This window comes from Ursus americanus, chromosome 3 (assembly GCF_024610735.1).
Source record: "Ursus americanus isolate L20-20 chromosome 3, mUrsAme1.1.p, whole genome shotgun sequence".
Lineage (NCBI taxonomy): Eukaryota > Metazoa > Chordata > Mammalia > Carnivora > Ursidae > Ursus > Ursus americanus.
The window spans coordinates 42,857,862-42,870,357 of record NC_142129.1 but is presented as its reverse complement, the minus strand read 5'-3'; the positions used below and the strand labels follow the sequence as shown (position 1 = coordinate 42,870,357).

The 12,496-nt window shown below is 37.8% G+C and overlaps 1 protein-coding gene across 5 annotated transcripts in view; it reads left to right on the top strand.

The window, feature by feature from the left end:
• Positions 1-12,496, top strand: part of BBS9 (Bardet-Biedl syndrome 9) — a 417,930-nt gene that overhangs the window by 18,891 nt on the left and 386,543 nt on the right. For 4 of the 5 annotated variants that reach the window (XM_045792884.2, XM_045792882.2, XM_045792886.2 and 1 more), the window contains 3 exons: positions 2,358-2,508; positions 5,298-5,362; positions 11,045-11,158. In XM_045792884.2, the coding sequence (XP_045648840.1) occupies positions 2,381-2,508; positions 5,298-5,362; positions 11,045-11,158 (307 nt within the window). In that variant the 5' untranslated portion in view covers positions 2,358-2,380. Of the gene's footprint in view, positions 1-2,357; positions 2,509-5,297; positions 5,363-8,799; positions 8,945-11,044; positions 11,159-12,496 lie in introns of those variants that run through there. The other variant, XM_045792887.2, reaches the window with a different exon arrangement.

Below are 12,496 nucleotides of genomic sequence, written 5' to 3'. Positions count from 1 at the left end.
CATTACGTAACATTGTAATCCCATTCTTTGTGATGAATGTCTTTACTTTTATGCAAGAAACCTGGAGAGACTGTGCACTCATTTGTTACTGTAATTTAAAACCTACAGAATCAGTCCCTGAATTAGATTTTTATTGGTTAAGCCTCACCGATATAAGAAGAAAGACATTCTTTCTGCAGAGTCCCAAGGACGCTGAGTTTTCTTCTTTTCCCTTAAATGGGAATTTTGAGGTTTAAACTTATCATTCTCTTATTTTAAATTGTCCAGTGCTCTTAGAAAAGCCATCTTACGTATGGTTTGACGTTCCTCCTTCCTGTTCAGTTGGTCTAGGGCAGCAGCTATCCAGTCCACCAGAGTGTCACCTGCAATGGGCACAGCGTTCCAGATGCCTGGAGGTGTTAACATGATTGACCATTCTGTCATTGTGTACAATGTTATTTAACCCTGCCTGGAGTCTTACCGCTTTGTGTCCCAACTCACCTCAAGAACCAATTTCCAAATGTTCCTGCAGGAATTGGTACCTGCAGTTTATTCTCTGCTGCCAATTTCTTTCTGAAAATTTTTTTTTGTCACAAGGTATAGGAAACAACTATGATAAATATAAATAAAAGAGGGATTGGAGTAAGAGTGACATAGATCTCCCAAATGCAGGAAGAGTTGAATTGGCCAAACTTTAGTGGGGGATGGGAACAGCATGGCTCTAGAGACTGTATAGAACTCCTGGGGGCTGCTGTCAGATCATCTAGCCCCAGATTCCTGGTGTCTCTATTCAGGATTGAAATTCCCAGGATAGTACCTCTCTCATATGGTTATTATGAGGATTTAATGGGTTAATGCATAAAAGTTACATAGACCATTGCTTGGCACGCGATAAGCTCTCAGTAAATAAGTATGTAGAACTCCTACTTTAAAGTAGATGGAAAAAAGTTAATATTCTATACTAATACAGCAATTTCAAAACTGACACCTAAAGTATTAGTTTCCTAGGGCTGCCATACAAAGTACCACAAACTGAGTGGCTTAAAGCAACAGAAATTTATTCTCTGACAGTTTTTAGAGGCTAGAAATCCAAAATCAAGGTGTTGGCAGGACCATCCTGCCCCTGAAGCCTCTAGGATTCCTCTGTGCCTCTTCCAGCTTCTGGTAGTCCCAGGCATTCTTTGGCTTGTGAATGTATCACTCTAATCACTGTCTCCATTGCCACATGATCATCTTCTCCTTGAATGTCTTCACGTGGCATTCTCCTCCCTCCGGCCCCCCCAACCCCTGTACTTACCTTCTTTTTATTTTTTAAAGATTTTATTTATTTATTTGAGAGAGAGCACGCATGTGCAGAGAGGAGGGGCAGAGGGAAATGGAGAGTCTCAAGCAGACTCTGTACTGAGCGTGGAGCCTGACTGGGAGCTCGATTCCGTCACTCTGAGATGAGCCGAAACCAAGAGTTGAACATTCAACTGACTGCACCACGTGCCCGCCCCCCCCCCCCCGCTTTCTCTTCTTATAAGAGAGTTTTATCGCACACCTAATTGAGTGTGACCTCGTCTTAACTTGATTACATCTGTGAAGGCCCTATTTCCAAATAAAATCACAGGTACTGGGGGTTAGGATTTCAACATACCTTTTTTTGGCAGGGGGACACAATTCAACCCACAAGACCTGTCTTACCATTTCCCCCTCTTGTGTCCAAGTACAGACATTGTTCATCAGAGCATTCTATCTAGTGAAGGCTCAGAATTTGTTTTATTTTTTTTATTTTTATTTTTTTATTTTTTTAAAGATTTTATTTATTTATGTGACAGAGAGACAGCCAGCGAGAGAGGGAACACAGCAGGGGAGAGGGAGAGGAAGAAGCAGGCTCCCAGCCGAGGAGCCCGATGTGGGACTCGATCCTGAAACGCCAGGATCACGCCCTGAGCTGAAGGCAGACGCTTAACGACTGCGCTACCCAGGCGCCCCAGAATTCGTTTTAATACAATGATTTTGACAGCTGTAGAGTTGACACTCTATGATGAAATCAGTGTACAACCTTATACGAGTCTTTTGTAAAAGGACTTGCTTTGACTGAGTTAAATTATAACTACTGACATCAAAGCAGGGCTGAGGAAAAACACATAACATGTTAGTATGCTTGAATATTGGTGATATAAAAAAAAAGTTGTTTTTGAAAAGCTATGTTATTAAAATGAGTTCATTTTAATTATTTCATCTGCTGGCATATCAGCCTTTGTATATGAAGCAAGACTTGATTGTTTTAATTTTTAAAATTTTTCTTTTAGACATTAGAAAGTTTATTTCCAAAGAAATTTTGTTGCTAATGTTTGTTTCTTCTTATATCTTTTAAAAACATCTCTCTACAGATAAAATAATTGTGGGTAGCTTTATGGGATACCTAAGAATCTTTAATCCCCATCCTGTAAAAACAGGAGATGGAGCTCAAGCTGAAGATTTGCTTCTAGAAGTGCATCTACGAGATCCAATATTGCAAGTGGAAGTAGGGAAATTTGTTTCGTAAGTACAGCTCATTAATTCTGACATTTTATCTTAATTGGAGTATGTCATTCCCTGACTGTGTCATTTTTGTGGATTCTTAAATGAAAAAAAGGATTATCCATGAGTTAAATGTATTTTCTGGATACTGTTACTTGAGTGTACCTCATGTACTGAACATTTTTTTTATACGGAAACCTGCACAAAGAGAATAATTTAGGACTTTTTTTTTTTTAAATAGTAATAGACCTAACATGCCTGACATATCAGAAGTTTAAAGGAAAAGAGATAAGCTTTTGAAAGTAAATAAAGAAATAGAAAGTATTCACTTATTTAAAGCACTAATTGTCCAGGTTATATAAATATCTGTTTAAATAATTAGACAAAGTAGCAGTTATGGTATTTGACACATAACTTTGAAGGTTTAAAATGAATTATTGCACTTATTTGGTGTCGAAAGGTCCTTAGTTTCTTGAAAGAAGCCAGCTCAGTCCACAAAGTAAGTCTTACTCTTGCAAGAGCTTTGTTTCAAAGTACTTTATTTTTAATCCTAATTGATTTTAGGAAGCTGTTTATTAGTTTGCAGTTTGTGTAGTATGTCTGCTTTTTACTTCCCAATGATACTGCTGATTTTATCTTATTGTCATATATGAGTTTTCTTAAGATTGAGCCTGTATTTCTTAATCATTTATAAAAGTATGTATTGTGAAAATTTATAGAGGTAGAGGTGGTCTTGTTATCCCTTACTTTTTTTTTTTTCTTTTTCTTTTTCTTTTAAAGCTTCCTTTGCCTTCCTAAGTCTGGGAGTGCCCTGAGCTCTGGATTTTGACTACTGCAATTGCTCGTCATAATTTACTGGCTCCAATTTCCACTTATTCAGGGCCTTGACTCTTGCTAGAAAAACCTGAACAACAATTCTTTTTTTTTTTTTTTTTAAGATTTTATTTATTTATTCGACAGAGATAGAGACAGCCAGAGAGAGAGGGAACACAAGCAGGGGGAGTGGGAGAGGAAGAAGCAGGCTCATAGCCGAGGAGCCCGATGTGGGGCTCGATCCCATAATGCCGGGATCACGCCCTGAGCCGAAGGCAGACGCTTAACCGCTGTGCTACCCAGGTGCCCCTGAACAACAATTCTTGAACATTAACCCCCTTCTAGTGATGTTTCATTCTGATGGGGAGGTGCTTCATGAAGGTGCTGTAGGCAGGGCACGAGATAGGACTTTTAAGCACTGTGATAGGCTGGATCAGAGAGATTTTGTGTCTGATGTGGTTGGTAAATATCTACTCCATCTAAAAGTAGATGATGATTAAGTGCCTGTTGTATACCTAGCATATATTAGGCATGATAGATTTATAAAATAAGGAGACAGAAGGAATCTTGCTTTTAAAAAAGCATTTTTATCTTTTCATTTTTTAAAAGAGTGAGGTGCTGTCATGATCGTTCTGTTCAGTTGTTCTAAGTATAGCTTGATGGAAGGGAGGAGGTTAACATTAATGAATGGATACTGTACTGGTATTAAGTAACTAGTACTATTTCATTAATCTTACCTGTGAGATGTGAGCTCAGAGTTTTAGGTCACACAGCCAGGATTTAGACCCAGGTCTGTCTGACTCCATACTCTCTTTCCATGACATAATGTTCTTTTCCTGTGTATGAGAGAAAAATTGTTTTGAGTGTGCAGGGCAATAATTATTTTTTGAAGTCAATATTGAGTGTGTAATAGTTGTATATATTTTCATTTTCTGTTAGTAGAGTGGATAGTGAGCATTTACATTCGTTATGACAATGTTTTGCAGGTATTATCTAATATAATTCTTATTTTGTAAATGAAAGACTAACACTCTGAAAGGGTAAATGATTACGTGGATACCAAGGCGCACAGTCAGGACCCCAATCCAGGTCTTCAGATTTCAATTATAGTCTTTCTAGTTTAGAACAGAGTCTGTATCAGAGGTTGTACACTGGAGGACTGCTTGCAGATGTGTTTTAAACTTAAAAGAGTTGCTAGTATTTAAGAACCAGGAGATTTCACATAAAATCCCCGCTTTCTGGCTTCTCTATGGCCAGAAATTGCCCACATGCCCAGAACTGAGGAGTAGTTGCTTCCTCTAGTCTGGCCCTACTCTGTAGCAGACCACAGCCATTTACATCCTTTACTCATTTCTCTCCACTGACCTGACCCTTGAAGACTGGACTTAGGATTTCTAGACTGTGTTATGTCTTGGAAACCACTTGATAGGGGCTGAGAAGTGTATTGGTGACACGGGCAGTTAAATCCAAACTGAAATATTTTCAGGGCCTTTAATAAAATTTCTGAGCTGGAAGTGACATGTGCCATTTACTAATAATGATTAGCATTCTTTGGTGCCTTATACTTTGCAAGGTGCTGTCACATGATTTTATTTCATTTAATTGAAACCTCTTACTTTCCAGAGGGGGAAACAGGCTCAGGGAGATTAAGTAATCTGCCCAAGGTCATAGGTTGATTAACCAGAGAGACAGGACCAGAACTTGGATCTCTGTATTATGGGAGAGCCTCATGAAGGGGCCTCTGTCTGATATGACTTTTCCTGGGAGGCTCCACAGACTTCAATTGAAGGCAATTCCTTGAGGCAGAGTCCTTGAGCCTCTTGGATTGTCAAAGTGGGTATTTGTTGTTGCATTTATTTTTCAGTTTTGCATGTTATCTAGTAAATTTTTAGTTTACTGATGGTTGGTTGTGGTTATAATCTCTTTTAAAAATTATAATTTTTTTGGTTATATCTGAAATTGATATTTAAACTTTTAAAACTTTTCCCATTTTTCAGAGGTACTGAAATGCTTCATTTGGCTGTGTTGCATTCTAGAAAACTTTGTGTCTATTCTGTCTCAGGTAAGAAACATTTTTTTCTAATGTAAAATTTGTATTAAAAACATCTTAATATTATATAAGAATGGATACTCACTTATGTTCACTTCCTAGAGAAAAGAAAACATTTGGTTGAAGATTTTCTTATCTTGGTTAACATTTTCCCTTGTTTATTTTTTCAGGTACTTAGGCCTGGTTTGCTATTTATATGTGTATTTAAATTTCTAGTAGAGGATGCCTTGTAATCTCCTTCCCAGGAATTGTGTCCAGGATTGTCTGTGACTAAGAGAGGCCAATTCTGCATACTTAGGATACTTAAGTGTTTCAAAAAATTTTTGTTGATTTTTTATTAAAGTATAGCTGATACACAATGTTACGTTAGTTTCAGGTGTACAACATAGTGATTTCAATTCTCTACATTATGCTGTGCTCACCATAAGTGTGGCTATCATCTGTCACCATACAATCCTATTACAGTACCATTGACTATATTCCTTATGCTGTAGTTTTTATCCAGAACACTTGAGTTTTAAGAAATGTTTAATAGCAACAACAAAATTCATTAGATGCTGAGAGTCATGATGTGTTAAAGTACTTTTTCTTGAATGAACCTCAAATGGTTTCTCTTTACAGTTCAGATTTCTCAACTTTTGGTTGTTTTTATTCAATCTGCCTTAAGGCACTTGTTTGAGGTCTAATCAGGCTTCATTCTCTGACACTCTTATGTAGGTACCAGTATGGCAGTTAATTGTAGTTTGGTTTCAGCATTTTGATCCTTTTTAAATATAAAAGGTAACTTAAAAAATTTTTGTTGTAGTAGTTAGATAAATTTTAGTTCAAGCTGAGAGAGTTATTTTCATGGATGTCAATATTGGGGAAATTTTTTATGGGTACAATAAAGCTAATTCTTTCTAGGTCTCTTCCTTATACTAGAGGTGTTCTTTGGAGTTTGCTGTAAATATTAGCTTCTAGGGGCACCTGGGTGGCTCAGTCGTTAAGTGTCTGCCTTCGGCTCAGGGCGTGATCCCAGGGTCCTGGGATCGAGCCCCGCATTGGGCTCCCTGCTTCCCTGGGAAGCCTGCTTCTTCCTCTCCCACTCCCCCTGCTTGTGCTCCCTCTTTCGCTGGCTGTCTCTCTCTCTGTCAAATAAATAAAATTAAAAAAAAATTAGCTTCTAGGATTTGGATCTTTTATACTCATTCTCTTGATTTGGGGTTTCTTTATATTTTGCTTTCAGTATGAGTAATGATTTGTCTTTACTGTATTTATGTGTGTATATTTATACACCTAGTGTGGAGCCCAATGTGGGGCTTGAACTCATAAGCCTGAGATCAAGACCTGAACTGAACAAGAGTCAGATGCTCAACAACTCAGCCACCTAGGTGCCCCTGAGCTGGATATTCTTAAGTAGTCTGTTTTTGAGGGTGAAGGTCTGTTAGATTTCTAAGGCAGGCTTGGTAACCTGGCCTATGGTATATGGTAGGCATATGTTGACTAAATGAGTGAACTAATTTTTGGGGGGTGCTGAGGCAATTGGTAGTGGCTCTTTATTACTCAGTGTTGTTTTTGTTCTTTTTTTTTTTTTCTCTGTTATCACTATCATTTTCTTTTCCATTTTTCTGTTTACAAGTCAGAAGCCCAATATACTACCTCTCTGTCTTGGTAAACACTCCCATTGGTTTCATGGTAAAAGATGTTGCTTTTCCTAGTGATAGGGCGAATATTTAGTGTTCCAGAATAAATGGAGAAGATGTGATTTAGGCTACTTTACTGCATGCATCTAGTTGTTCCTCTGTTTTCCATCATAAGGCTGTTAACAGTGAGATGATACTATTAACTGGGTTACACAGGACATGGAGGAGGGCAACTTGTGCCGAGTTACCCCTGAATATTTCTTGGAGAATTGGTCCCTTCTGGGGGTTCTAAGAGGGCAGGAGAGGGAAGAATCCTACAACTAGAAATCAGGTAAAACTCTTAGCCTTCCCTGGTCCCATTTGAATGATGGCCCAGAAAGACAGAAACCTTTAGAGCTTCTCTGGGGCGTAGGCATAATAGACTAGTGATACAGTGTATGTTTACCAAGAAGACCTGCTGAAAGAAACTGGCATGTTTGGTCACAACTTGTTTATGGGACATTGGTATTTTCCTTCAAATTAATGTTGAAAATGAAAGTTATTTGTCATAGGAATGGTGATTTTATTGCTCTTTTATTCTTTGTATTCGTTTGCAAGCTTTGTATTCTCTGGGGATAAAGAGTTCTCCAAACTACATTCCCTTATGCCCCACCTCACTTTCCTTTTCTGTCTCTCATTTCTTCAGCCTCTTATGATATTTGGAGGCTGACAATTTGTGTATTTTTTCTGGCTTGGTTTAAATTGCGAAGCAGGGAAGTTAATGTTTTTGTTCTCTTGAATATGTTTCTTGAGGTTCCAGACTGAACTTTTACCTAGCTTTTTTTTTACCTAGCAAGCATAAACAGTTTTTAGTTTAAGTAAAACCGCTGGTGTCAACAGATGAAAATGTTAGTTGAACTTGACATTCTCACCTCCAACTGCCCTCTCCCCAAATATTTTTTGTTTTCTTTTTATGCTGCATGCTTCTAACAAAGATTTGAGCCATACTAGAGGAGACCTCCTGGATACACCAAACAACCCTTCATAGTCAGGCTGCTGTGCTGACCTCTTTTTAGTGGGTGATATGTTATCAAATGTATGCTTAATATAGAGAAATAGCAGGGTCTTGCTTAAATGGAGTTAGCTCACCTTATCATACCTAATGAAAAAGCATCACATGGCATTTCACATTCCTTTCTGATGGGCTTCAGTTTCTGAGTAAATGGTTACAGATGTGTGAGCATAAGCCATACTGATTATGTCCTCTTAAATATTCCTTTCCAAAAAATTGTACTTCAACAAGCATTTGCTAAGCATTTGACGTATTTATAGAATTTTAATGTTTGCTGTGAGTGGGCCAAAAGATGTGTTTTTTTTACTTTATATAATCTAATTTGGTTATTTAACACAACGAGCCTTTTAATTTACTCTGTAGTGGTTTTTATTTCATTTAACTTCATTAGATTTCTCCACAGTTATCTAAAATTGCACCAAAAACTGTTGTCAAGGTGACCTTTGGTTTTTCCAGAGAATTTTTTGTTTAAATCAAATCGTGTTTAAATAAGGCCAACAGTGTCAATGTTCTAATATCCATTTTGCTTTCTAATTGAAACTTCATATTAATTTTAGCTATACATGGACTGTATTTATAGAGATACGCTTGCTGTATTCAATCTGTATATCCCTGGACAAAACCTGTGTATAAGTAATTTTAATCTTGTGTCATTGATGCTTCTCTAGAAAAAATGGTCAGAAATTTTAGATTTTTCAGATACTACCTTTATTCCAAAGTAGTATCTAAGGAGGACAAATTGTCTTCTGTTCTCCATAGGTGCACTATTAAGTTTTGAAGTGCTATTACCTGAAATTTGAAGATTAGCAATGCCTTTGGAGCTTTTTCAGAACACAAATCGTAGTGTCATTTCATGCCAAGTTTGTATAAGTATTGAATGCTGACCCCTGTGTTCACCGACCTTTCAGCTAGCAAACATCTGTAAGTGCATTCTTTACTCAGAGGGGTTGATCTGGTTTTAGGTACAGGATGAAGTTTGTAATTTCTGCAGGAACAAACCAAATGTTTCTTGGAACTTCTTTCTTGGTTTCTTGGAGGCTAGACCTCTCCTAAGGTTAAGGCTGTGAGTTATTTAGTATGTGTGTTTTTCCTTTTCTTTTTTTTTGACCCACGTGTTTGTGATTACCCCTCCGTTTCCCTGGACATTACTGATTTTACTACCATTTAGAGTCCACAAAGCTTTCACCTATCAGGGTTAGCAGGCAAATTTGAGTCTTCTTTCTCTTTGTTCCTTTTGGTATGTGAAGTCTGTTGTTCCCATTTTTAGGGGTATAAATCGGAATAGAAATGGTTTTCCTCCAAGAAATCCTCCCCTGTTAGTTTTCTCTTTCAACCCTTCACCTTCCAAATGAAGAAAAGACCAGGCTGAGAAAGGTGGAGGTGGCAATGATGTTTTTTGATGGCTGGTTTGTTTAGGAAAATTATCATTGGCTTACCAAGTTTTTTCCAAGTTGTAAAATGATGGACAGCCAGGCACCAGGTTATATGGTGCTAATTCTAAAGACCTAGCTTGAGTACTTTGTCCTTTACCAGCTGTGTGATTTTGGGGAAATTCCTTAAACATCTATCTATCTATCTATCTATCTATCTATCTATCTATCTATCTATCAGAGAGAGAGAGTGTGCACAAGCAGGGGGAGTGGCAGGCAGAGGGAGAAGCAGGCCCCCGCTGAGCAAGGAGCTTGACGCGGGACTCAATCTCAGGATCCTGCTCTGAAGTTGGACTCTTAAGAGACTGAGCCACCCAGGCGTTCCTTAAATTTTTTTTTTGACTTCGGATACTTACCTCACTTCTAAAATGGAAATGGAAATATCTTGTTCTTATAACCTCAGTATACATTGGTAAAACCTTTTGGACAAAAACCAAATAAATGCTCATGTATAAATATGTATACACATACAGAAAGACATATATGTTTAGATTGTTTTAATGATTTAATACTGTCCAGTTTGGGGACTATTTCATTTGCTTTATATTTTAAGTTTTTCTTTAAATTTTGCATTTTTGAATGAAAGACAAAGATACTCCTTAATGGAAAAAGTTGCATTCTGAATCCTGTTTCTTTCTATCATCTCTTTTAACTATAATGTTCTTGCCTGGTTACTGGGACATAGCTTCAGCTGTAAGTACTCTAGAAAGCCTAACAACCAGAGAGTAAAATAAATATAAGGAATCTTTTTGGGGCACCTGGATGGCTCACTTGCTTGAGCATCTTCCTTCAGCTTTGGTTGTGATCTTGGGGTCCTGGGATCGAGCCCTCTATGGCTCTGTGCTTGGTGGGGAGTCTGCTTCTCCCTCTTCCTCTGCCCCTTCCTCCTCCTGCTTGTGCTCTCTCTCTCTCTCTCAAATAAATATATACAATCTTTATTAAAAAAAAAAAGAATCTTTTCAAATTTGGAAAGAAATGAAAAGTAATTATAGTACATATGATCTATTACATGCAGAAAAAGTATCTTCATTTTGAAGGAGATTCTTCCTGTGGACTTCAAATAAAACATCTTTTCCTATTTACTTGCTAAAGGAAACTTAGAATATCTCTCCATTAAATTAGGATATAATGTATTAGGGGCTTGAGTATTTTGAGAGTTGGGACAGGAAACTGAATTGCTTGAAAGTGTGGGGAGTTTTTTCTAAGACACTTTGAAGTCATGTCTTTGCTATGTTATTGTTTAAAGTGTAAGGAACTTAACCTCATTTATTTCAGAACTGAAATTGGATGGTTTTGTTTTTATTTAAATAATTACACTTTACTCAAACATAATGGAAATAGATAAGAAATGTCATCCAGGGTGGTATTTCATCTAATGGTGTAAGCTACCCAAGACTGAAATTATTCTAATTGTGTTGGCATTCTGTGTCATCAGTGTGCTAATTATTCATAATACACATTGTTTTAGTGCTTTGTCATTTTAAATTTCACTGAAATTGAATTACTTACAATTGGTGTGGAGGATGAGAAGAAATGAATATTTTTAAATGTAAACAAATACAAAGCACTTCTGTAATTTTTTTCTCCTTAGGAACCTTGGGTAATGTGGAACATGGAAACCAATATCAGATCAAATTGATGTATGAGCATAATCTTCAGAGAACAGCCTGCAATATGACTTATGGATCATTTGGTGGTGTAAAAGGTAATTTGCGTTAATCATGAGTGTGCTATTGCAAGTACCAGATTTAGGATATTTGGCCATAAAAAAATGGAGTATCAGAGGGTATGAATCTCAGAGCGAGTTAAACATATTTTACTGAGACCTTTATATTCGAGTTGTAAGCAAAATAATGAAAAGAGAAAACTTTAAACATCAAATGTGTTTGATTTTCCTGTAACCAGTACTTTTATGTGGTCTGCAGAGATATTTCTAAAAGTGTCTTTTCTTTGAATTTTGTCTTTGTACATGAGCTGACTGAAATTGAGCTTTTTTGGGTAGAACTGTGTGACTGCCTCTCTCGGTGGAAGAAGGGGTTGATCTCCTTGATAGGGTGTCCCTGTCCTACTTGTGATAGGCAGGGTGAAGCTGCAGAACCCTCTCCCCACCTTGCCCTCCTCCAGGGCCACTGCACAGGGTTCTGTAGGTTGTTTCTGCACTGGGGCGCCTGGACTGGCGGCAAGCAGAGACTGAAATGCAGACCTCATCCTGCTCATCAAGCCATGTGCCCTGGCCTGGAATAAACCTCCCCAGAGGAAGTGGGCCTTTTCTAAATTTCACAAAGGCATTACATTTACCAAGTATTGGCTCAGTGAGGCTGGGTTCCTTCCACCTGGGGGTATCTTTTTCTAAGTAGCATGGGGCTATGTGCAGCCTGCCCACCCTAATCCCAGAGCTTCCTGAGTTACCAGGGCTTAGTGGTTGCTTGGGTACACTGTAGCTGTCAGCATGGGAGAGTTTTTTTTTTTTTTATCTACCACCTACCTCGTCTCACTTCACTGTGATAGGGTGATAGAGGAGCCACTGGTGCTGGAGTGAGGACAGGAAGCCAGGTAGTGACACTTAACCTGTGTGTGTGTGTGGGGGGGGCACCTGTGGAACATGTACTAGGGATTTCATAATATTTTGCCTCTTTCTGGGCTCATATTTTTATGAGTTTATTGTTTAAACATTGTATTAAGATGTAGACTACTTATGTTAGATTTTTCTTTAGTGACATGAAAAAAATGACTTTTATTTTGGAAGTCATTTGTGTGAACTCAGTTTTTTCATACATAGAGATAAAGGCAAGGAAGAATGAATATGAGTGTATCAGTTAACAGGAATATTTTAAGTGGTGATGTACAAATAAATGTTTTGCATACAGTGATATGAAACAAAACACTTGGCTGGATTGCAGAATTGCTTAAGTTGAGTAATAGGAATGTTTGGATTATTTAAGGAATATGGGAGATGTCTGGAGTTGGATGAAGAGAGGAGAGAAAGAGCTAAAATTTGATAAGAGACTAACTTTTATCAGTGAAGTATTCCTTCCTAACCTCA